The following is a 26,875-nucleotide window of genomic DNA, read 5'->3' on the forward strand; positions in this document are numbered from 1 at the left end:
TTGCCCACCCCTGGTCGCTTGTCTCTGCTGCTGCCAAGTCCTGGCATCTGTCCCAGTCTGTATGACCTTTCTATCCCAGGCCTGTGCCCTCCCCATGGAGCAGAGGGAGGGTCTGCACCTTACCCCGAGCTGAAAGGGGTGAGGCTAGGTTTAGGGCCCTGGTCCCTGGTGGCTCTGCCACATCTCTGCTGCTGTCATCTCCCAGAAGGTCTGCATTAACCATTAAAATATGTGGACTAAAAGTAAAAGCTGAGCTTCCACTGGGAAAACCAGAGGCAAGCAGGGTTAGCCATAACTCGTACTCTCGTCTTTCTGGAAACCGGAGGCATCCCAGGGCTTATCGAAAAAGGCTGTGGAGATCTGGCTTCCAGTTCTAGCTCATTCCTAATTGCCTGTGGAACTGAGAACGAAGCTCTTGACGTCTCTTTTCATCTGCAAAGTGGAATAACCGCTTTTCTCCCACATTTACTACAAGGCTGTCTTGTGCGGCTACGAGGAGTGGAGGTGGACGTGGACACAGAGGTGAGAGCACCAGATGAAGGCAGGGGTGGCATTGCCTCTGACAGCTGTGCCCCTGTCTCCCCAGGACATGCCCTACTACCGGTCCCAATTTAAGAAATGTGCCGTGGTGGGCAATGGGGGCATCCTAAAGAACAGCCGCTGCGGGAGGGAGATCAACAGCGCCGACTTTGTCTTCCGGTAAGAATTGCCCTGGGTCTGCACCTGCCACTTCTACCCCCACGGCCCTCCCCCTCCATGCCTGCCCCCTTTCTGGTTCCCCAGCCTGCTAATGCTGCCATTTACATGATTAATCCCCACTCCCCACCCCTGCAGACCTCATGCTCTGGGTGGTCCCTTCCCCCTTTAGCTCTGTCCCTTGCAAGGGGTTGAATCTCTCAGGTCCTCAGTCTCCACATCTGCAGAATGGGAGCAATGGCATAATAGATGTGAAGACACTGAGGACTCCCAGGGGTCATGCAGATCTGTTGGTGAGGTCGTCTGGGCAGCCACCTCTCTGGTTGGGTTCCACTCTTCTGGAAGCACTGCTTGGAACCAGGGTAGTCTTGTGGCTGACACCAATATGAGCTTCACCCTGGCCTTACCTAAGCTAGACACTTGTCCTTGTATTTCTTCTTCCTTATGTAGAAGCCCTTCTTATCTCTTTGGGGATCCTCACTTACCTCTTTAGCCTGGGTGAAGAAGATAGGTTGAAAATGAGAGCTTAAAGCAAAGAGACTGGGGTTGAGGCTGCAGTGGGATCTCATGGATCATGGATCTACAACCATTGGGCCACCCAGGGTTGGTGAGGGAAGGGGTTGAACTTGCCCTTCCATGCCCAGGCACAAAGATTCCACCCAGCTGGTTTCCTCTGTGTTCCTCTGCCCACATGATCACCAGCCCTTTCTTCCCCATACCCCAGCTCCCCAGCTCCATCTAGAATGACATACCACATGCAGTCGGGCTGCCTCATCTCTTCTGCAGGTGCAACCTACCCCCCATCTCGGAGAAGTACACCATGGATGTAGGGGTGAAGACAGATGTGGTCACGGTGAACCCCAGCATCATCACAGAGAGGTCAGTGGCCCTCTTTCTAAACCTGTGCTGTCCAATATGATAGCCATTCATCATGTGTGGCCACTGGGCACTATCCAGATTGAGATGTGCCATCTGTAAGTGCAAAACACACGCTTGATTTAAAAAACTTAATATGAAAAAGATGATGGGCCATACCTCATTAAAGTTTTATATTGATTACATATTAAAATGATAGTATTGGGGGTATATCAGGTTAAATAAAATCTATTGTAAAATTTAATTTCACCTACTTCTTTCTACTTCTCTAAATGTGCTTCCTAGAACATTTAAAATTACATTTGTGGCCTGCATTATATTTATTTTGGACAGCACTGGTCTAGACTCTCTTCCCCTAGAGATGGGTCAGAGAGCTTTCCAGTGTGTGACGGGGGCAGGCAGCTCCCTACACAGTGTGTCCGCCAGGCAGTGGGGAGAAGCCTCATGCAAAGACCTCAACGCCCCCTCCTGACTCCCCTCCTGGGGTCTGTCTGGGAGGCCTGGGGGAGGGGCTAATGGGGTTAAAACTCCAACTGGGGCATAGTCACACCTCCAGGTCAGATGAAGGGTAAGAGGAGGGGGAGTTGTTAAATTCGGTCAGATGCCCGGGCACATTTACAAGGAGTCAGCTGAGTGAGGGAGCATTCAGAGAGGTGCGCAGTGAGCCAGCTGGGAGGGCTGTTCAGTGTAAAGAGAAAGGCGAGCGAGGGGCTGCGGTGGAGGAAGGGCTCAGAGGACAGGCAGCTGGTTTGGTGTTCTTCACTGGGACCTTGGGGAAGGCAGGACAGGTGAGTCCCGAGGGCTCTAGGGAAAGCCTCCACTTCCTCGCGCCTTCCCCTCTGAGCCCGCCCCGGGCACTCTCAGCCGTATGGGTTAAGTATTACCCTTCCCCTGCAACCACACACTAGATATTTGTCCCTTTGGGTCCAGATTGCTCTCTCCGGCACTCGTTTACAAAAATATAACCGTCCCGGAGGAAGGCGGACATTCATCTGCTAAGTGACTGAGCCGAAAGAAGGCGGGGGTGGCCTTGAGAGGCTCCTACGTCCTTTGAAAAGACCCCAGGGTGCAGGGGTGGGGCAAGCGGAGGGTCCCGGGGCCCCGTCTCACCCTGCGCCCCCGCCAGGTTCCACAAGCTGGAGAAGTGGCGGCGGCCCTTCTACCGGGTGCTGCAGGTGTACGAGAACGCGTCCGTGCTGCTGCCTGCATTCTACAACACGCGCAACACCGACGTGTCCATCCGCGTCAAGTACGTGCTGGACGACTTCGAGTCGCCGCAGGCCGTGTACTACTTCCACCCGCAGTACCTGGTCAACGTGTCGCGCTACTGGCTCAGCCTCGGGGTGCGCGCCAAGCGCATCAGCACCGGCCTCATCCTGGCCACGGCGGCGCTGGAACTGTGCGAGGAGGTGCACCTGTTCGGCTTCTGGGCCTTCCCCATGAACCCCTCGGGCCTCTCCATCACCCACCACTACTACGACAACGTCAAGCCCCGCCCGGGCTTCCACGCCATGCCCTCCGAGATCTTCAACTTCCTGCACCTGCACAGCCGCGGCATCCTGCGCGTGCACACGGGCACCTGCAACTGCTGCTGAGGGCGGCGCAGGCTGCCCGCCAGCCCGGCACACGGAACCTCGCTCCTCGCCCGCCCGCCCGCAGGGCAGGGCGAAGGCCTGGCGCTGAGGCTGGCACGCCCTCGGACGCTCGGCTTCGGGCTTGGGTCCTGTGGGCTGGGAGGCTGGGCTGGGGGCCAGGCAGAGTCAGCTCCGTGCCCAGCGCCCCCCACCTGCGCACGGGTAGCGCACTGCTGGGCCACACCTCCAGGTCGCGCCCTAGGGATTGCAAGTGAATCAAGCACATTTCCACTCAGTTTTAGCAACCAAGAGAGCACAAACTGTAAGCCCTCTTTGCAGCTAAAAGAAGGCCCCAGCGGGGACGGAGAAGAGGGAGACAGCACATGTGAGCATGGTTAGGATTTAACTCAGGATTTTGGGTTCCTGAGTCTTATACCCAGGCCTCAGCCCTGAATTGTTGTAGAGAACCTCAGAGCTTAGAGGCCAACCCAGCGGCCAGACCTTCCTGTGGGGACAACGGCTCAGAGAGGTCCAGGGATTACCAACCAAGGTTCCACCAATCAAGTCCATTAAGCGGCACTGTGAGATCTGATGCAAGCCCTGTGTGTTACGATCTTTGCCGAGACACGGTCAGCCAAGGAGAGGCACACCCTTCAAACACATCCTCAGGCACACACATAAGTCTTGGTGCCTCCAAGTTCAATCTTGCATTTGATCTTTTGATGAGAAGGAAATAAACCAGACCAGCCATTTGCACTAAGGTTTCCAAGCCAATGTTATCGACTCAATAAGTGCTTAGCGACTTGCTTCCTCTTCTGTCTCCCTATCTTCAGCTCTGTTTTAACCAGGAGTTATTTATAAGATCCGGCCCTCTGTGTGTTCCTGAATACTGCAGAATCCTGCTGTATAATGTTCCTGAATTGGAATCGTAAGACTCCAGACTGGAAAGCGCTGACATGTGACTGGTGAGCTTAGCGGTGGAAGTGAGCCATGGTCTCAGACACCAGCATCACTGAGGTTCTACTGTAAAGGTGGGACTTCCCACAGCACTCAGCCTGGTGACCTTCACACGCATGGACCCACAAGGCCTCTGCTTTGGGAAGTCAGCTGTACCTAGGCTAAAAGGGGTTCACATGTCATTTCACATCCCTTTGCTTCCCCCGTGGTATTTCCACCATGAATGCGGCTGTGCCTAATACACACCGTTGGTGAATTGCCTTAGAATTTAGCTTTGTGGAATCGTAGAATATTAGTCCTGAAAGACCTTCAGCCCCCTCCCTCCTCCCTCCTTCCCTCCCCCCTCCCTTCTTTCCTCCCTTCCTTCTTTCCTCTCACCCTTCTTCCCTTCCTCCTTTCTCCCCTCCTTCCCATAAACATTTCCAGAAGCCTATTCTACTTTGGTTTGGGGCTGGGCTTGGGAAGACATGATGACACGTAAAGGCAGTATCTCTGTCTTCTAGGAGTGGAGGGCAGACCATAGACAAATTCTGGCCCCGCCCACTGGGTGTTCAGAGGGGGAGGGACTGTGAGAGCGCAACACAGCAGGGAACGGGACCTTTCATCTGATCACCTCATTTTACAGGCAGAGCAATAGGCCCAGCTGGTGGGAGACAGGAGGGCACAGGCCTTGTCCCGGGCCCCCAGGCTCCCCATCCAGGGCAGAACCCTTTCCTCTTGCCTGGATTTCATGTTGGTGGGCCAATATGGAGCAAGTGCTCCATGCACGACACTGTTCTAGATGCTGGCCTTGGTTCTGAGCTCTGGTCCTCACTGGGAAAACCTGGGGCTGCTCTGAGCCTGTCTGCTTGTCTGCAGAGCAAGGAAGTAGCCAATGAGGTAAATTAGGCCCAAGCACTTGGCGAACCAGGATACACTACTAAGGACGGTGGATGGTTATGCTTCCTTGTGCTCTGCCTATTTCTCCCAAGGAAGGCACATCTGGAAAGATTCCAGTTAACTGAGGTTTCCAGCCACTTGTTTATGGTTAATTGAGCCCCTTTCTTGAAACTACAGAATGTCAGAACTGGAAGGCTCTTAAAGACCATTTTGTCTCACATAAGGAAACAGGCCCAGAACAGGGAGGTGATCTAGGTCAAGTCGTGCCAGGGGCTCTATTGAGTGCCTGCTGAGGATAGAACCCTCTGCCAGAAGCCCTCTGTTTATGTTCCAGATGAGGCAGTGTTTGGGGGCAAGAGCCTTGGTGAGTCAAATACCACAGTTCTCACAGCCAAGGGTGTCATGCGCTGGTGTCTGCCCCAGCCAGGTCCCTTGTAGGGGCTGGGGATGGAGCATCATGACCCACCCTGTGAAGGAGCTGGACTCCTTGCTCTCGGTCCTATTTAAGTCTCTGGGTCTTAGGGCAAGTCCCTTCCCCTCCCTTAGGGTCTCCGTTTCCTCATCTCTACAACTAAAGGCTTAAAAAATATCCCTAGGATCTCTGTAATCTTTAATTTTATTTAAGTTTTTGGAAGTACTCATGATGTATGGATCTAAGCCATAAATAATATTTATTACTATAATAGCTAAGATTTACTGCACGCTCATTCTGTGTCAGGCCCTACACTGGGCACTTTCTTTGCACTGTCTCCTGTGATCATCACAAGACCCCCTTGGGTAAGAAGGCTCCATTGGGCAGGTGGGGAAACTGAGGCTCAGAGCCATTCAGTGTCTTGCTGATGGCCAGGCACCCGGTGGAGGAAACTGCACCTGCGTCTGTAGAACCCCAAAACCTGTGCTCCAAACCTGTCTTAGCTGCTTCCTAGCCAGTGTCACCAGGGCTGGAACAAGAGGGATCCTGACTGAGAGGCCACTGTAGGGTGGTGCTGGGCCCTGCTCTAGGGACAGTGCTCTGGGAGGCTGTTATGGGTCCAGGAGGGAGGCTGCTTGTAGGTGCTCCCCCACCCACCCAGCCCTGGCCCTGGCAGCAGTACAGATGCACCCACAGTGCAATGTATGCAGGGGAGTTGAGGCCGTCTCCACATTTTGCAGAAGGGGTACATATTAAAAGATAGCATGTTGGGGGACTTGCCCAAGGCCACATGGCCGGCTAGTGACTCAACTGGGACTCAGCCTCCTGACTTCCAGGCTACACTTTTCTCCTGCAGCCAGTGTTTGTAGGCAAAGCACCTTTTCAAAGGCTCAAAGAGACCTGGGCGTTGACTCAGGAAGCCCCACCCCACCACTTTCCTCACAACCCCACCCCCATGCCACCATGCAGACTACCAGTGACACTCTTGTATAAGGGAAATCAATTCCCCAAAACAAAACAACCATCGTGTCTTCCTTTGTGCTAAGCCCACTGCTCCAGGCTTGAAAGGCAGCAAAAACAAGTAAACGACTCTGTGCTCAGCCAAGCAAAAAGGAAGGTGGCTCAAGGTCAGATGTGGCCTCTGAGACCGTTTCAGCAATGCTGCTGCGGCAACTCTGCCCACTAATCACCTGGTGCTGCAGAGAGCAGGGAGCCCATTGCCCTTGACTCTGCTGAGTATGGGGGGGAAGCAGTGGCAGCACTTCCTGACAACTGAAGGACAGCACAGAGCTGGCTTCAGCCAGGCATTCAGCAAATTGTTACTGAGCGCTCATTTTGTGCTGGGCATCGTGCGAGGGGCCGTTGAACTAGTGATGCGCAGAATGTAACCCCAGCCCTCTTGGAGCTTATGGTCTGGTGGGCATGTCCAGATGCTGAACTGAGTCCCCCAGGCACACGTAGGAGCTGAGCTGAGTGCTAGCAAGTCTGGGCTCAGAGACAGCACGAGAGGAACACCTGGCCATGCCGGGGTCAGTCCTGAATTCTGAAGGCTGGCAGGATGATTGTAATTGTCAAAGCAGTGGATCCATGTCAGGCCTCATCCTCAACAGCCATGTGACGTGTGACAGGGTGACCACACTGGTCTTTTGAGTCCTCTCTTCCTTTTCATTTTTTTATAAGGAACCACTTTCCCCCGACTTTCCTCCTGCCTCTCTGAACGCTCCTGCTCAGGCTTCTTTGTTGACTCATCTTCTGTGAAGCTTCCTCAGGGTTCTTCTCTCTTTCTAGGAGCATTTCTGCAGAAATCACATCTGTTCGCAGCCTCAAATCTCTCCTGTCCTTGCATCTTACACCCCTCTCCTGGAGGCCGTTTCTCCCTTGGAGCATCAGGAACATGCTTGCCGTGGCCGTCTGAATGTCTGTACCTGCTCAGCATCTCAGACCTCAGCATGTCCTCAACTGGTACAGTTAAAAGGACAATCTGGATTCAAAGTCATGTGCCCTTACTTACTAGTGACCTTGGGGGAGCTACCAAAGCCCCTGGAGGCTCTGATTCATCATCTGAGGTTGAGGCCAGGACACCAGCCTCACCAGCTGTGGAATAGGGTTGCACAATGCCTAGCACAGTGCCAGCACAAACTAGACACCCAGAGAGCAGTTTCCCTCTTCCTCCTTTCTTCCCCTGCTGAATGGCTCTACCACATCACTGGCCCTTCAGCCCCAAACCTGGGTCACTCTTGGCTCTTCCTTCTCCTTCACTTTCTATGTCTATTTGTTCACCAAATTTTATCAATTCTGATTCATAAATATCCCTTGAATTCATTCCCTACCTGCATTCCTTCTGCCACTGCCCTAACTCAGACCCTTTTGACTGACCATTCTGCTTCTAGAGAATTAACTTCTGGAAACACCTTTGGTGGAGCCCATTGCCAGCTTATACCATACAGTCCAGAGTCCTTAGCCAGGTGTGCAGAGCATGTCCCAAGCTGGCTCACTCACCTTTCCAGAGACCCTCCTGCCACCACCATCCCTCTAATACTCCTCTAGGTGCTGTGCCTTTGCACAAGCTATTGGAAATGCCTGGAATGGCCCCACATTCCAACCTCCTCCCTCCTCCCCTTTACCCCACCACTTTTGCAGACAATGTCAGGTGATGGTCCCCACCTCTTCCTCTCTGTGAAGCTGGGCTGGGCACTCTCTGTGCTTCTGCAGCAACCATCACTGACTTCTGTTAGGACGTCCTCACAGCATACTACATGGGTGCCCCTGTGTCCTTGGCCGAGGGTCTGTCCTTTCCCCAGGAGAATGCATTGTATCTGGCTCATCTTGGTGCCCTCAGCACTGGCACAGAGCCATGTGTTAACTATAGCAGCGGTGTCTCTTGTTAGCTGGTGGGTTCCAGTGGTTCAGGAGACCCCATTAATAAACCGAGTAACACCCTGGGGTAATTGTAAGCTTAAGAGAGTACTCTGCTGATTATTTTTTTGCCTGGTACCTTCTATGTGGGGAGCACTGAGCTATACAAAGACTTCCCCACCTGCCCTTGGGGAGTTTGGGGCGCAGGAGGCTGAAATGTCCCTGTTGCAGTTGCTTGCCGGTTCCATCACCCAGTCTCCACTACCTTCTTTTTGCCTCCTCCCATTATAATCTTGCTCATCTGCTTCTTGCCTGTTCTTCAACCCTCTTTCTCTAGTTTAAACAAAAGAGGGAAAGATTTTCTTTTTTCCCTTCCCTCCTTCAGAACCATAGAGATTTGTCAGGATCTGAAATCGCTGTGCTGAGGTACAAGCTGGGTAGCAGTATACGAGGGACTTATCAATAGTGGCTCAAGAACAAGTGGAAAGTGCTTTAGTTATTGGCTGGGAAACAGATGAGTTGAGCTTTGCAAAATGTCCACTCCAGTTGCCCAGTGGAAGGCCAGGAGCTTGGGGGTCTCCCTGTGGGGAGGGGATGGTGCTGCTCTGAGCTCAACACACACCCTGGCCTCTCTCCCTGCAACCAGGGCACCCTTCTAGGAGGAGGCTGGCTGTGGCTTACAGCCAGGTGAGGCCAGGCTCAGGGTGTGCCGATGCCCAGGGTGTGCCCTGTTCTCTTTGTTCTTTGGAGGGCTGGTCAAGCCAGGCCAGTCTGAGGTTGATTACATCCTACAAGGCGTCCTGATAAAGCAGTGTGTTCTTCAAAGGGTAGACTGTAGATCACCTGTATCAGAATCCCCTGAGTGTTTGTTAAAACCCCTGCCTCTGGACTCAGAACCTGGGGGAGGGGTGGTGATTCTGAGCAATCAGCACTGTGACATCTCCCGGTGGGTGGTCTTGGAGCCCATGTCCGCTGGAGAACTGGGCTCTGCACTGCTTGTGGGTCAGTGGCTACTGCCACGTGAGTGGTGATGTCTGGCTTGATATTCAGACTGGAGCCTTAAGTGATAAAAGAGCAAAACCAAGAATCTGGCACACAACTTCAGCGAGTTCTGGAAATATGAATATAAAATATAGTCCACTATTAAATTAGCAACAAAAATTAACTGCTCAGGAATCTATAACATTTATGAAATCTGTTTTGGCCTTGACACTATCAGAGATTTTTTTTCTATTTTTCAACTGTGGTAAAATATACATGAGATTTACCATCCTAGCCATTTTTAAGTGTACAGTTCAGTAGTGTTAAGTTGTGTAGCCAATCTCGAGTTCTTTTTTAGTTGCAAAACTCAAACTCTATACCCATTAAAGGGCAATTCCCCATTTCCCCTCCTCCCAGCTCCTGGCAACCACCACTCTGCTTTCTGTTTCTTTGAATTTGACCACTCTAGGGACCTCGTATAAATGGAATTGTACAGTATCTGACTTTTTGCGACTGGCTTATTTCATATAGAATCATTTAGATATAAGCTGTTCTCAAATGACATGAACTGTTTTTAGTGTCCCTATAATAGGATTCTGATTTTTGCCTGGAGCAGTTGTCCTGGGCCCTTGGTTGGTCCCTAGCTTCTGGCAACCTCAGCATCCTTTGCTGAGGGTCAGAACAGTCCTGGTCTTGCTTTGCTAGCTTGGCTCAGCTGTGCTGGCCAGCCAGTGTCCTAAGAGGCAACAGCACAGCTTCTATAAGTGTTTAGATATTTCCCCTGCATGGTCTCTTCAGTGAACCTTCTTTTTTTCACTAGAGAGAGAGAGAGACAAACATACATACATACATACATACATACATACATATATTACCGTGACTTAGCTCTTGGCACAAAAGCCAGAAATCAGTGACTGTCTCTCTTTCCAGTAGGGGGATGGTTCCCTTGGCAACCAAGTAACATTTTTTTCAACTAAATGACTTGCTCAGCTTTGAGGTAAAAGTTTTATTTCCTCTAGAATTATAGTTCTCAACCTTATATGCACATTGGATTCACCTGGGGATCTTTATAAAACCACCCCCATGCCAGATCCTCATCTTCCCAGAGAATCTGATTCACTTGGCCTGGGGATGGGACCCCATATTCTTATTTTTAAAAATCTCCTTGAGTGACTCTGTTGCACAGTGGTTGAGGCTCATTGTCCTGAGGCGGAAGGTCTCTGCCTTAGCGGCACATCGGGGTCATCTGAAGAGCTTTAAGAACCACTCGTGCCTGAACTTTGCCCCCAGAAGTTCTGACCCAGTTGGTCTGAGGTGTGATCTGAGTATGAGGGCTTTTCTGACTCTTCAAATAATTCTACTATGCAGCCGAGGTTGAGAACTGTTGTTCTAGGTCAGCAGCTCCTGTGTCAGAATCACTTGGAGAGCTCATTGGTTCTTGGGCCCCTCCCTGGAGTCTGATTTGGTGAGCCTGGCGTGGAGCTTCCTCTCTGGTTCCTAAGCGGTGCTGAGGCTGGTCCTGGGACTACGCGTTGAGGAGCCCTGCTCTATATGATATTGTAATAAGCTCAGCCCTGCTCTGCTGCATTTGTTTCCTGGTTAGGGGTTGGGAGCATCGATTCACGCTTGAGATTTCTGAAAGGTACCAAACAGCTCTTTTTCTGAACATTTTCAACATTTAAATAAACATTATGAAATCTTTTTAAAGCAAAGTTATGTAGGTTTCTTCTCCCAGGGTTAGTAGGCTCAGAGTGTACCTGAATTAAGAATTCATCTGTGCCCAGGATCAGGATGCGTTTTGGGATCAGAGCTAAGGGGTTGGGTCTCTGGAGCTTGGAACCAGCCTGTGACCAGCTGAGGGTCACCCTGTAACTGATGTTGGGGTAAGATCAGAGCACAACAATGCTCTCTTTAACACAAAGCTGGACCAGGCGCTCTGCCTACCATGCCCATGGAAAACAAAAAAGGAAGGTGGTGATGAGGAAACATCTCACAGAAATGGGCTGATGTGACCCAGGGTTCACACCTGCATTATGTTCCTCCTTCTTTTCCCACCTTCCGCTGGAAAAGGCTCCAGTTGCAACCAGCGAGCTAGTGCCTGGATCCTGCCTCAATCTCTTCTGTCTCCAACTGGAGGCAAGTCCCCTGCCCCTTCCCTCTGAAGATGCCCCCAGCAGTGTGGTCCCAGCGAGCACTTTATCCCCATGGCAGCTCACAATTCCTCATTCAGCCGCAAAAATTTGTTAAGGGAGGAAATAGTTACTGTGTTATTGAAACAAGGTCAAAGCACACCTCACTTCCCAGGGCCACTTACCCAGAAAGTTCACTCAGCCCCAGGCAGCTGTGGACTCAGTAAAGGAAAATTAATTTTAAGCCCCCAAAGTAGCTGCTATAAAGCTCTGTATCAAAGACCAAATATTTTGCTAACAGCAAATCCCTCATGGCATTCACTTTAATTTTAAATTCAAATCTAGTGAACTTGATTCTGGTTTCTAATAATAAAGCAAATTAAGAGAATGATAACAGGTGCTAGATTTAGCAAGAAGTGGCAGCTAATAGACTAATAATAATGGCATTAAAAAGACCAAATCTATACATCTCAGAAAATACCAAGTGATCTGAGGCTATTTAGTGGAGGGGCAAGTAGTTTAGTGGAGGGGCCAATATGTAGTAATAACCCCAAGGGCAACAAATGACCCCTCAGAGCAGCCCATCCTGTGGTATCCACAACCACGTAGAGGTACGAAAACGCTCAAACAACGTTCGGTAGACTGTGTTTAAGCAGGCAGAGAAGCGTTTTATCCACTTGGAATTATTTCCATCCCCAAACACTTAAAACACATTCATAGACATCTTGGTGCTTAAAGGATTAGCCCTTAGTTATCTTGAAGTTCAGGTAGGTGAACTAGTTCGTTATCTGATAATATAGGATTCATGAGATGGGTAAACTCACTCTTTTAGACTTAGTTTCCCTCTGACATTTGCTGCCTCCCCCCAGAAGGAGGGAGAAGGGCACCCCTTCTACCTTCCCGTCTTAAAGGGGACGTGCAGCGAGGCTGGTTGTGGTGGCCGGGGTGTCTTCTTACTGCACCTCTGCTTCCACCTGTGGTGTCTCTATTGCACGTGGGAGGCGGATGGGGATCTCAGCCGGGGCCAGGGCAGGCTCTGCAATGACTCGGCCTGGATTTATTTGTGAATTTAAGAATATGACTATTTTTTTCATATTCTTATGAAAGTGAACACTTCTACTTTCTACACATCTTCATCATCCAATTTCTCACCAGCCCTCGCTGTGTTCCTAGGAGGAGGGTAAGGCAGGTGGTGGCATCCCGACTGGATTGAGGCCCAGGAAGGTGACAGAGGCGTGCCCCGGGTCACATGGAATGGTGGTGAGCTCCGGTTGGGTGCCCAAGCTCCCCAAGGGGCAGGGGGAGGCAGCCATGTCTTGCTCTCACCCCTGAAGCCCTTGTGTTTTCTTCCCTCTGGGTTGTTAGGCTGACTGCAGTGTGGTTCAGGCCTGGGCTTTACCCCTGGCCTCATGCCTTGCCCAACGTCGGTGAGGAGGGGCCTTTTGGGGCTCCGTTCCCCTCCGGGCCCCAAGCATGGGGGCTGTACCTGGTGGGGGGAGGGTGGCAGCTGCCCTTGGCGGAGGGTCACCCAAGGCCGCGGCAAAGCAGGAGTGTGGAGGGCGTTGGCAGCAGACACAGTGACGCAGCCCCCTGGTGCTGTGGCCGTTTGCGGGGAGGCTGCTGGGATCCCAGGTGACAGCTCCTGTCAGCCCTCCTGCACCTTCTCCGGCAGGACCCTCGGCCCCCACTGTGGCAGGCTTCTAAGCCAGTCCCCCTTCCCAAGGTTTGGGGGACAGCTGGTCCTCCCTGAGGCTTCCACGCTCTGCACACATGTTTTAGGGGTGCAGCAGGGTCTTGGTGGCCTGCAAATTCCCTTTCTGGACCCAACTGACCTCCCTTCAGAAAGCCATAACTCTTCTTCAAAGCCGTATTGTTTGAACTGTGAAATATATGTAAATGTATATGTATTTTTTAAACTAACACTTTAACTCAACGAGGGTACAACTGTTCAGTGCTACAGTGTGGACTCAAAAACCCCCGCCACCTTGCTCCCCAAATGAAGTCAGGACAGGTGATGGCGGACCACAGGGGAGCTGCGGAAACCTCGGCCCTGCAGCCGCGTGCTCCCTGCCCTGCGCCTGCACGTGCTTTCAGCCAGGCTTGATGGCAGTTTCCAGGAGCGCATGTGTAGGCAGCCAGTGGAGTACCTCCGAGGGGCTGGTAGCACCGACTCATCCCTAAGTGACCCCCTGTGTGTGAAGACAAAGTGGCCACGCGGACGTGACATCCATGTGCTCTTCAGGGCCATCCCTCCCTTGCTTTCCTCTCTCAAGAGCCGCATCACATGGCACTGTGTTCTGTAGAGCCTTTCCCATTGGAGAAGAAAAGGGAGACTGAGATGTTGTTTGCTGGGGTGTAGAGAAACTCGATCTGGGTGTGGAGCTGGAACATTGCTTTAAAAAAACTCCCTCCCTTCCTCTGATTGATTTGCTCCCTCTGTTTGCCCTGGAGAGAAACACTCTGTGCCATTCCAAAGCGTTGGGGAGATGGGGCTGCAGCCCGTTATCTTATTTTCATGCAAATTTTGTTGAGGAGCAGGGGTTTATACAAACTCCTGCAGCATAATTCTAGCTTGTATGTATGTGGCTGTCCTTGAGTGATCCTGAAGTGGTGACTGTGACTTATGCCTAAGAACATAATCAGGGTAATTTGTATCTGTCACAGTGTTTGAAAAGCCCTCAATTTCCATCCAGCAAAACCAGTCAAATGGTTCATTTAGCAAAGACTCTCTGGCTGTGGCCGTGTGTGTGTCTGGGGATGAGGCTGGACTAGGCTGATGCAGCACAGCCTAATGTGGGGAGGCTCCCAGCTCTTGTGAAGAAGGCATGGCCACTTGGGGCCCATCTTTGGGCAGCGCTGGCCTGTCTGTGTCTGGCAAGGGTGGCAATGTAAGCATAGGGGCTCACAGGAAGGGCTCAGAAACCAGATCTAGACTAAGTTGGGTGGAGTGCTGAATTGACAGTATACAGGGAGCAGGAGGACATGGAGGACCGCAGGCTTCCACTAAGGAAGGAGGGTCCCTGAGGGCTGGAGGGCTAGGGCAGGTGGGATCTGAGATGTGCTCACACCTGGAAACAGACCCATTAGCTACATAGACTTGTCTCTCTCTAAGCAAACTAGCTCTGTCAAGGTCCGGAGTCACAGCAAAGGAATCTGAACACTAATTACCCTCTTATTTAAAAAAAAAAAAAAAGTTCTTTCAATGCCAATATCCATTAGTGTGTTTAAAATAGGATTATATTAAATAAATAAATAAAATATTCATGCACAAACTGCCTGGCTGGGTCTGGCCTGCCTTATGAGATGTAGATAAAATTGCTTGGATTCCACAAATCTGCATTTTGGTAAGTCCAAAGCCTTTCCTATGATTTCTGCAAGCTCCCAGGGGCTAACGTTTTCATGATCCCTCGGCCTTCAGACTTTTGAGCTTTTGAGCATGTTTCTGTTTTATATCCCTTAACCACCTAGATTAGATGCAGACTTTTCCTTGACATCAGTGATCATATAATGCATTCCAGAGTGATGTGGGAAGAGATGGGAAAGGGATGGAAAACATTCCAAACAAGCAATCTCAAATGTAATGTTGGGTGTCCTCTGGCTAACCCACTGGCCAACCTCCCGATGGGGATACTTCATGTGGCCCCAGCCTCAGTCCATCTATCTGGCTCCTCCTCTCCTCCCCCTTCTTTGGCCTCCTGTTCTTACTCCCCAACTCCCTCTCAATGGAGAACACATTTCTGCTATTTCTCTTTGGAGCTGTTTAAACATTCTCTGTGTGCTTGGTTTCCTGCAGAGCCTAGATCTCAGCTCGCCTTTTACCTTCCCCCTAACAAGAACTTCCATGCCAGCTGGAAGATATTTAAACTTTCCTTATTACCATTGTAAAATGCCAAACACTCAAACAAGCAACTATGGAACCTAAGGATACTGTTTGAAGGTTATTCCTGAGACCTGGACACTGTCTATTATAGGAAGAAAAAGAGCTGAGCGTCAGGGAAATAGGACTTCAATATATATTTTTGAATAAATGAATGAATGAACCAATGAACTGGGGAAAGAAGTTGAATGTAGTTCATTTATTTAATAAATAGATGCATACTATTTGTCACTTCATTCATTCATTCAACAAGCATTTCTTGAGCCCCTACTTTGGGCCAGGCGACTTGAGGATTTGGGAATACAAAGGTGAGCAAACACACATGCCATCTCTGCATTTACAGGACATAGAGTCTGGCCAGAGCAATAGAGGTAATAAAAAAATTCCACAGTTCAAAGTTTAATTATAGACAGTGCTTCAAACGAGTATGTGGTGCTGCAAGATGCTGGACAAATCTCCCTGACCTGGGGTTGAGCACAAAGAGCACTCTGCTGGAGAAGGGACAATTGAGATGAGAGCTGGAGAGTGAGGAAGGGTTAACCAGGTGAAAGGTAAGGGTGGAGTTGTGTGGGAAGTAAGTCCAAGTAGAGGGACCTGGATGGGGAGAGAGCTTGGGACCTTGGAGGAAGGATTTTGCAAGGGTAGGGAGGGGGTACATGGCAGGAGATAAGTCTGGAGGGCTGGATGGAGGCAAGACTCTGTGGGGAAGAGGTGGGTCATGTTAATGATTCTGATTTTGATTCTAAGAGAATCAAGTAGCCCTTGAAGGATTTTGAGGAAGAGGACATAGTCAGATTTACACTGAAAAAATTCCTGAGAGGTGAGGACAAGGTGGCAAGTAGGAAGACCCTGAGCTCACCTCCTCCCATGGGCACACCAAAATTACAACTAATTACAGAGCAACTATCTATGAGTATGACCTAAAGACTGGCAGAAAAGATTTTCCATAACTAAAGATATAAAAAGGAACAGTGACATGGGTAGGAGGGGCAGAGATGAGGTATACTCAATACCTACATCCCTGGGTAGGTGACCCACAAATAAGGGGAAGATAATCACAATTGCTGAGGTTCTCCTCAAGGAGTGAGGGGTCCAAGTCCCACAATGGGCTCCCAGCCCAATCCTGCACTGGGAAAACAAACCCCCAAAATGGCTGGCTTTGAGGGCCACTGAGGCTTGCATAGGGGAGAGCCAGAGGACTGTAGGAAACAGAGACTCCACTCTTAAAGGGTGCACACAAAATCTCACACAATCTGAGTCCCAGCACAGAGGCAGTAATTTGAAAGGAACCTGGGGCAGACCTACTTCTTGATCTTAGAGAGCCTCTTGGAGAGGCAGGAGGCAATTGGACTCCCCCTGGGGATGGGAATGATAGCAGCAGCCATTTTTGTGAGTTTGTCCTTCTGCTAAAACATTCTGGCTCGCAAGTGCCATTTTGGAGTGCTCTACCTAGCCTATAAGTGCTGGGAGCTTACCCACCCACCAGCAGGACAAGGCCCCATCCACTAGGGGGCTGGCAATAACCCCAAGATGTTCCCGGGTCATTCAGCCAGCTGCCCCAGGACCTGGCCTTCCCCATCAGTGGGCTGGTAGCCACCATGCAAGGCAGGGCCTGGCAGCCAACTGGACCAGAGTCCAGCCCAGCCTACCAGCATGCTCACAGTAGTTGACCCCACCACAAAGAAGCGCCCACACAACCCACATAGGAGGTGTCCCTGGAGCATATAGCTCTGGTGACCAGAGGGGAGCATGCTGCTGGGCCTCATAGGACATCTCCTATATAAAGCTACTTCTCCAAGATTGGGAAACATAACTGACCTATTTAATAAATAGAAATAATCACAGAGAATTAGGCACAATGAGGAGACAAAGGAATATGTTCCCAATAAATTAACAAGATAAAACCACAGAAGAACTTAGAAAAGTGGAGATAAGCAATATATCTGATAAAGCGTTTCAAGTAAAAACAAAAAATGTTCAATGAACTTGGGAGAAGAATGGATAAACACAGTGAAAATTTTAACAGACTTTTAGAAAATATAAAGAAGAACCAAACAGAACTGAAGAATACAATAACTGAAATAAAAATGCACTAGAAGGAATCAACAGTACATTAGATGATACAGAGAAATGGATCAGTGACCTGGAAGACCGAGCAGTGGAAATCACCCAAGCTGAACAGAAAAAAGAAAAGGAATTTTTAAAATATGAGGGTAGTTTAAGAGACCTCTGAGACAACATCAAGCATGATAATATTTACATCATAGGGGGTCGCAGAAGGAGAAGAGAGCTAGTGATAGATAACTTACTTCAAGAAATAATAACTGAACACTTCCATAAGCTGTGAAAGAAAACAGACATTCAGTTCCAGGAAGCACAGAGAGTCCCAAACAAGATGAATCTAAAGAGGTCCACATCAAGATACATTATAATTAAAATGGCAAAAATTAAAGATAAAGAGAGACTCTTAAAAGCAGCAAGAGAAAAGCAACTAGCTATGTACAAGGGAACCCCCATAAGACTATCAGTTGACTTTTCAACAGAAACTTTGCAGACCTAAAAAAGTGGCATGATATATTCAAAGCTATGAAAGGAAAAAAACCTACAACCAATAATACTCTACCTAGAAATGGAAATAAAAACAAAAATAAACAAATGGGACCTAATGAAACTTAAAAGCTTTTGCACAGCAAAGGAAACCATAAACAAGACAAAAAGACAACCCTCAGAATGGGAGAAAATATTTGCAAATGAAGCAACTGACAAAGGATTAATCTCCAAAATATACAAGCAGCTCATGCAGCTCAATATCAAAAAAACAAACGACCCAATCCAAAAATGGGTAGAAGACCTAAACAGACTTTTCTCCAAAGAAGATTGCCAACAAACACATGAAAGGATGCTCAACGCCACTAATCATTAGAGAAATGCAAATCAAAACTACAGTGAGATATCACCTCACACCAGTCAGAATGGCCATCATCAAAAAATCTCCAAATAATAAATGCTGGAGAGGGTGTGGAGAAAAGGGAACCCTCTTGCACTGCTGGTGGGAATGTAAATGGATACAGCCACTATGGAGAACAGTATGGATGTTCCTTGAAAAACTAAAAATAGAACTACCATATGACCCAGCAATCCCACTACTGGGCATATACCCTGAGAAAACCATAATTCAAAAGGAGTCATGTACCACAATGTTCACTGCAGCTCTCTTTACAATAGCCAGGACATGGGAGCAACCTAAGTGTCCATCGACAAATGAATGCATAAAGAAGATGTGGCACATATATACAATGGAATATTACTCAGCCATAAAAAGAGATGAAACTGAGTTATTTGTAGTGAGGTGGATGGACCTAGAGACTGTCATACAGAGTGAAGTAAGTCAGAAAGAGAAAAACAAATACTGTATGCTAACACATATATATGGAATCTAAAAAAGAAAAAGAAAAAAAATGGTTTTGAAGAACCTAGGGGCAGGACAGGAATAAAGACGCAGATGTAGAGAATGGACTTGAGGACATGGGGAAGGGGAAGGGGAAGCTGGGACAAAGTGAGAGAGTGGCATGGATATATATACACTACCAAATGTAAAATGGATAGCTAGTGGGAAGGAGCCACATAGCACAGGGAGATCAGCTCGGTGCTTTGTGTCCACCTAGAGGGGTGGGATAGGGAGGGTGGGAGGGAGACACAAGAGGGAGGAGATATGGGGATATGTGTTTATGTATAGCTGATTCACTTTGTTATAAAGCAGAAACTAACACACCATTGTAGAGCAATTATACTCTAATAAAGATGTTAAAAAAAAAATAAAAAATAATAAAAAATTTAAAAAAAGAATACCTAGCAAGGCTTTTATTTAGTTTTGAAGGAGAGATGAAGAGTTCTATAGATGAGCAAAAGCTAAGAGTTCAGTACCACTAAACCAGTCTTACAAGAAATGTTAAAGAGACTTCTTTAAGCAGAAAAAAAAAGGCCACAACAAGAAATATGAAAATTATGAAAGGAAAAGTCTCATTGGTAAAAGCAAACATACAGTAAATATAGTAAATCAATCACTTATAAAGCTAGTAGGAAGATTAAAAGACAAAAGTAGTAGAATAATCTATATCCACAATAAGTAGTTAAGGTATATATACACAAAACAAAAAGAAGTAAAACATGACATCAAAATAATTAAACATGGGGGGGGGAGTAAAAGTAGGGTTGTTAGAATGTGTTCAAACTTAAGAAGTCATTAACTGAAAATAATTATATATATATATAGATGATCTATATTTATACCTATCTCTATTATCTAGCTAGCTAGCTAGCTAACTATGTTGTTATATATGAGCCGCAAACTATGGTAACCGCAAACTAAAAACCTAAAATAGATACACAAAAAAGAGAAAGGTATCCAAACATAACAATAAAGATAGTCATCAAATTACAAGGGAAAAGAACAAAATAAGAAGGAAAAAAAGAACTGTAAAAACAACCCCCGAACAATTAACAAAATAGCAATAAGTACATATTTATTAATAATTAGTTTAAATGTAAATGGACTAAATGCTCCAATCGAAAGACATAGAGTGGCTGAACGGATACAAAACAATCTTACATATATATATATGTATATATGCTGCTTACAAGAGACTCACTTCAGATCTAAAGACACACATAGATTGCAAGTGAGGGGATGGAAAAGGTATTCTATGCAAATGGAAATGAAAAGAAAGCCGGGTAACAATACTTATATCAGACAAAATAGACTTTAAAACAAAGACTGTAGCAAGAGACAAAGAAGGATATTACATAATGATCAAGGGATCAATCAATTGTAAATATATATGCACCCAACATAGGAGCACCTAAATACATGAAGCAAATATTAATAGACATAAAGGGAGAAACTGACAGTACTACAATAATATAGGGGACTTTAACACCCCACTTACATCAATGGACAGATCACCCAGACAGAAAATTGATAAGGAAACACTGGCCTTAAATAACACCTTAAACCAGATGGATGTGATAGATATATATAGACCATTCCATCCAAAAGCAACAGGATACATGTTCTTTTCAAGTGCACATGGAACATTCTCCAAGATAGGTTGCATGCTAGGCCACAAAACAAATCTCAGTAAATGAAAGAATATTGAAATCATATCAGGCATCTTGTCCAACCACAACACTATGAGACTAGGAATCAATTACAAGGGGAAAAAAAAAGCAAAAACCACAAAAACATGGAGGATAAAAATATGCTACTAAATAACCAATGGATCACTGAAGAAAGCAAATAAGAAATCAGAAAATACCTGGAGACAAATGAAAATGAAAACACAATGATCCAAAATTTATGGGATGCAGCAAAAGGGAAGTTCTAAGAGGGAAGTTTATAGGAATACAAGCCTACCTCAGGAAACAAGAAAAATCTCAAAGAACCTAACCTTACACCTAACGGAATTAGAAAAAGAACAAACAAAACCCAAACTTAGTAGAAAGAAAGAAATCATAAAGATCAGAGCAGAAATTAATGAAATGAAGACCAAAAAAATAACACAAACCATAAAAAAGATCAATGAAACTAAGGGCTGGTTCTCTGAAAAGATAAGCCAAATGAATGAACATTTAGCCAGACTCATCAAGAAAAAAAGAGAGCGGGCCTAAATCAATAAAAGTAGAAATGAAAAAGGAGAAGTTACACCTGACACCACAGAAATACAAAGGATCATAAGAGGTAACTACAAACAATTATATGCCAATAAAATGAACAACCTAGAAGAAATGGACAAATTCCTATAAATGTACAATCTCCCAAGACTGAAACAGGAAGAAATAGAAATTATGAACAGACCAATTACACCTAATGAAATTGAATCAGTAAAAAACAAAACAAAACAAAACAAAACTTCCAACAAACAAAAGTCCAGGACCAGATGGCTTCACAGGTGCATTCTACCAAACATTTAGAAGAGAGTTAACACCTATCCTTCTCAAACTATTCCAAAAAGTTGCAGAGGAAGAAACACTTCTGAACTCATTCTCTGAGGCCAGCATCATCTTGATGTCCAAACCAGACAAAGATATCACAAAAAATAGAAAATTACAGACCAATATCAGTGATGAACATAGATGTAAAAATCCTCAACAAAATATTAGCAAAACAAATTCAACAGTACATGAAAAGGATCATACACCATGATCAAGTGGTATGCAAGGATGGTTCAGTATCTGTAATTCAATCAATGTGATACACCATATTAACAAATTAAAGACTAAAAATCACATGATCATCTCAATAGTTGCAGGAAAAGCTTTGACAAAATTCAACACCCATTTATGATAAAAACCCTCAACAAAATGGATGTAGAGGGAACATACTTCAACATAATAAAGGCCATAGATTACAAACCTATGGCCAGCATCATACTCAATGGTCAAAATCTGAAAGCATTTCTTCTAAGATCAGGAACCACTCTTGTCAGTTTTATTCAACTGACAATTTAGTATTGGAAGCCCTAGCCACAGCAGTCAGACAAGAAAAAGAAATAAAAGGAATCCAAATTAGAAAAGAAGTAAAACTGTCACTGTTTACAGATGACATGATACTATATATCGAAAGTCATAAAGACGACCCCAAAAAACTATTAGAACTAGTAAATGAATTCAACAACATTGCAGGATACAAAGTTAATACACAGATCTTTTGCATTTCTATACACTAAAAATGAACTATCAAAAAGAGAAGTTAAGAAGACAATCCCATCTACAATTGCATCAAAAAGAATAAAATACCTAGGAATAAATCTAACCAAAAAGGTAAAAGACATGTACTCAGAAAACTATAAGACATTGATGAAAGAAATTGAAGATGAGACAAACAAATGGAAAGATACACTGTGCTCATGGATTGGAAGAATTAATATTGTTAAAATGACCATACTATTCAAGGCAATCTACAGATTCAAGGCAATCTACAGATCAATGCAATCTCTATCCAAATAACTGTAGCATTTTTCACTGAACTAGAACAAATAACTCTAAAATTTGTATGGAACCACAAAAGACCCTGAATAGCCAAAACAATTTTGAGAATGAAGGACAAAGCTGTAGGTATTAGGCTTATGTATACAAATCGTAGTAATCAAAAAGTATAGTAGTGACACAAAACCAGACACATAGATAAATGAAGCAGAATAGAAATCCCAGAAATAAACCCACAGTTATATGATCAATTAATTTGACAAAGGAGGCAAGAATATGCAGTGGGGAAAAGACAGCCTCTTCAATAAACGGTGTTAGGAAATAGGACAGCTATATGCAAAAGAATCAAACTGGACTTCTTTCTCACACCATGAATAAAAATAAACTCAAAAGGCATTAATGACTTATATGTAGGTACCTGAAACCATAAAACTTCTAGAAGAAAACAGTTAGTATGCTCTTTGATATCAATCTTAGCAAAATTTTTTGGATCTGTCTCCTCAGGCAAGGGGAACAAAAGCACAACTTTAAACAATTGTGCTTGATGGGACTACATCAAACTAAAAAGCTTTTGCACAACGGACACTATCAACAAAATGAAAAGGCAGCCTACTGAATAAAAGAAGATACCTGATAAGCAGTTAATACTCAAAGTATACAAAGAACTCTTATAATTTAACAACAAAAAATGAACAACCAGATTAAAAAATTGCCTCAGGACCTGAATAGATATTTTCCCAAAGAAGAAATACAGATGGCCAACAGACACATTAAAAGATGCTCAACGTCACTAATCATCAGGTAAATGCAAATCAAAAACCACAATGAGATACCATTCATATCTGTCAGGATAGCTATCATAAAGAAAAAACAACAAATAACAAGTGTTGGCGAGGTTGTGGAGAAAAGAGAATCCTCGTGTGCTGTTGGTAAGAATTGAAATTGGTGCAGCCACTATGGAAAACAGTATGGGGTTTTCTCAAAAAAATGAACACTAGAACTGCCATATGTTCTGAGTATTTACCAGAAGAAGACAAAAACACTAATTCAAAAATTTATATGCACCCCAATATTTATTGCAGCGTTATTTACAATAGCTTAGATATGGAAGCAATCTAAATGTCCATTGATAGATGAATGGATAAAGAAGATTATAGATATAGATAAATAATGGAATACTACTCAGTCATAAAAAATAAAATCTTGCCATTTGTGACAACATGAATGGATCTAGAGGGTATTATGCTAAGTGAAATGTCAGTCAGAGAAAGATAAATACTGCATGATCTCACTAACATGTGGAATCTAAAAAATAAAACAAACAAACAAAACAAAATGAAAACAGACTCATAGATACGGAGAACAAACAGGTGGTTGCCAGAAGGGAGGGGGTGGGGAGATGGGTAAAATAGGTGAAGGGGATTAATAGGGACAAACCTCCAGTTTTATAACAAATAAGTTATGGGGATGTAATATACAGCATAAGAAATATGGTCAATAATATTATAATAACTTTGTATGGGGACACATTGTTATTAGACTTATCATGGTGATCACTTCAAAATGTCTGCAAATGTGAAATCACTATATAGTACACCTGAAACAAACATAATATGTATGACTATATTTCAATTAAAAAATATTTTTAAACAAAGGAAAAAAAGAAAATTTTCCCTTCTGTGATGTGGAGTGTGGAATTGCTGGGGACCAGTTAGGAGGCTACTGATGGTGATGAGGACTAGGGTAGAGCAAAGGGGTGGAGTTGAGAGCTCCTGAGGAGATAAACAGAGTAAGCAGACCATGGAACAGGTTCAGAGATGTATTGGATGGGGGTGGGGGAGGGGAAGTGAGGTGTCAAGGATGACACTTTCTCAGCAGAGACACAGAAGGCTGAGACACCAGCTCTGCCCTGAGTATGGGATTGCCCGGTGGAGGAGAGAGATCAGCAAGTGTGACAAAGTCACCAAATCGGAAGTTTCAACCGAGGCACCAACCAACAATGGATGCCACCTCCCTAGGAGGTGCTGGACCATGTACACAATTTTTAGACAAATTAGCTCAAAACTAGTTAAACTGTTCTTGGCCCCTTCATGCAGACTGAAGATTATAAAAGAGGTGGCAGAGTTGATAGAATAGTTGGTTTTTGAGAAGGATTTCCAATGTAGAGACCGGTGACACCCCTCTCAAGATAAAGGAGTGGGGTGGGGGTCAATGCTACCTCTTAACCCCAGGCTTAGTGAGAGGGGCTTCCATGGGACCACCTGGGGAGCATGTCATGGATTCCCTGCACCTGGAATGCAGGGCACTGGAGCCCCACTCTTGCCTGGGGAAGGTAAAGTGGCCCAGGGCAGCATGGTCCAGCGAGTGGGGAAAGTTCCGATAGAGTCCTGGAAGAGATGTGCGGCAGAGAGGTCAGCCAGAGGTCATTTGAAAGGGGATTTCTGTGGAAGAGGGCAGCCTGCCAGGGTGAGGGACCCTTGGCAGTGGGGGGTTGTGGGGATGCACTGCTGGGACAGAAGCTGAGGTGGGATTAGGAACTGTCCATCCAAAGGAGGGGCAGGGAGCTGAGTTGGAAGGAGTCCTGGGAGCAAACCCACAAAGTTTCCCAAGGAAGAGTTGGCCTTAACTATCCAAGGGGCCCAACCCTGCAGTGGGGTGGGGGTGGGGTGGGGTCAGACCTCCAGCCCCCAAGAGAGGGAGGAGGTCAGAGGGATAGAAGGCTGTTCCACACCTCCTCCCCGTCCCCGACCTTGTGAAAATCACAAAGAATGAGTTTGGTGAGTGTGGTCAGGCGGGGTGGGGTAGGGTGCAGGGGCCTGGGACTGGGCTGGAGTAGTAGACAGTGCCAGATTTGGGGGGCCTAGTTAGCGGAGCTAAGGAGTGGGTACTTTGTTTTCTAGGAGATGGTGCAACAAGGGAATAATGTGTCCGCATCAATTTTCTGGAAAAGCAACCTGGCAGGAGTGCAGTGAGGAGGACGGAGATTTGCTGGGCATCCAGCTAGGGGACCTGGTCCCAGTGAGAGAGGAGGAAGGTGGGGACTAAGAAGGTGGCACAGGGGACAGAGAGGAGGGGTCGACTGCAAAGACGTGCTCTAAGGGTTTTTGTCCTTGACAATGGGTGTGTATGTGCATGCACTTTTTTGATTGGGACAGGAAGAGGAGTGGGTGGAAATGGGGGTGGGGGGTTGGAGCCAGCATGGCTGGAGAATGGGGGGGGCATAGGGAGGGGTGAGGAGACGAGAGCCTACGGGCCTTGAGGAGGAATCAGGTCTCTATTCTAAGGGCATGAGAAGCCTTTGGAACATATACACTGGGGAGTGACATGATCTGATTTATTTTTAAGTAAAATCCCTTGGGCTGCTCTGAGCTGAGTGGATAGGAGGGAAGGGGACAGAAGTGGTTGAAGGTGTGCTTTCCTGATACACCAGGTAGCAGGAACAGGGACAGGGTTTGCCTAAAATGTCTGTGAGAACTAACATTTCAGTGAAATAGGAAAACCGCCAATCCCACATCACTGCATCACCTGTCCTGCTCCCAGAATAAGAGGTGGTACATTTTGAGATACCAGACCAGCTGGTCCCTTGAATGAGAAATTAGGGACACGAGGTGGGTAGGGAGCCACGGGAGGGAGCCAGAGCTGCCAGGACGAGCACTCCTGTTCTTTGCACTTGTATATGCTCTGTACCCACCCCCAACACACATACCTGTAATTCACTCATTCACTCATCATTGCTTGAGTCACACTCACACTCTGCTAGGCACTGGGGATACACAGGACCTCCTGGGAAGGAGCTGTGTCTGGTGGAAGAGAGAAGTCATTGGGGAAGATGAGTTTTTGCCCTCGTTCTCACCCCTCACCGTGTCCACACCCTTTGCTATGTACGTTTACATCCCTTGACACTGGGCTCAGACATGTGCATTGCTTTGCTTGGTTGAGGTTGTTAGCAGATTGATGAAAGTGCTTGCCTTGTCAGGGTGGCCCTCCTTGCCCTTCGACCATGGCCATGAGAAGAACTTTCTCTGGGCAGCTGAACCCATTAGCGCAGGCCTGCCCTAGCCACAACCAGCTGGTCCTGTAGCTGGATGCAGAGCAGTTAAGCCCGGTGTAGATGTCACCCCAGCTGAGCCCCAGACATGTGAGAAATAATGCTTATGCCACTGAGATTTCTGTGGTGGTTGTGTCGCAAGAGCTGGCTGGTACGGAGATGCACACTCTAGCTCCAATGTCAGAGTGGACTCGGGCTTGCACAAGGAAAGCACCAGGCATGTTTAGAAAACAGAACTTCTTCAGTTTAATTGCAGTGTGGGTTTCCTAAGGGGGAGGTTGGGTCAGATTACAGGACCTCCAATGCCATGGAATTCTATTAGTGCTGGCGATATTTGTTATTCTTTTTTTGGCAACCCAACATCTGAATGCCCTTCTAAAGTTTGAGGAGAGCACAGGTCCCAGGGTAAGAGGTGAAAATGCCAAATCCTCACTTTCCCAGCCTCCTTCCCAGCAAGGTGTAGGCACACCACTTAGGCTCGACCAATCAGATGCACAAGCCCCAGACTCTGAATTGGCACAAGGCAGCAGAGTCCATTCTGGTCCAGCATCGGTGGCAGCGGGGTCCTTACCCAACCACATGACCTCAGGCATCTTTCCAGGGTGC

At 46.7% G+C, this 26,875-nt stretch overlaps 1 protein-coding gene across 3 annotated transcripts in view; it reads left to right on the plus strand.

The window, feature by feature from the left end:
• Window positions 1-3,187, plus strand: part of ST8SIA5 (ST8 alpha-N-acetyl-neuraminide alpha-2,8-sialyltransferase 5) — a 70,206-nt gene extending 67,019 nt beyond the window's left edge. For all 3 annotated transcript variants that reach the window (XM_061169887.1, XM_061169888.1, XM_061169889.1), the window contains 3 exons: window positions 587-699; window positions 1,483-1,575; window positions 2,699-3,187. In XM_061169887.1, the coding sequence (XP_061025870.1) occupies window positions 587-699; window positions 1,483-1,575; window positions 2,699-3,167 (675 nt within the window). In that variant the 3' untranslated portion in view covers window positions 3,168-3,187. The remainder of the gene's footprint in view (window positions 1-586; window positions 700-1,482; window positions 1,576-2,698) is intronic.
• The last annotated feature ends 23,688 nt before the right edge of the window (window positions 3,188-26,875 follow it).

Source organism: Eubalaena glacialis, chromosome 15, assembly GCF_028564815.1.
Source record: "Eubalaena glacialis isolate mEubGla1 chromosome 15, mEubGla1.1.hap2.+ XY, whole genome shotgun sequence".
In the NCBI taxonomy this organism is placed as follows: domain Eukaryota; kingdom Metazoa; phylum Chordata; class Mammalia; order Artiodactyla; family Balaenidae; genus Eubalaena; species Eubalaena glacialis.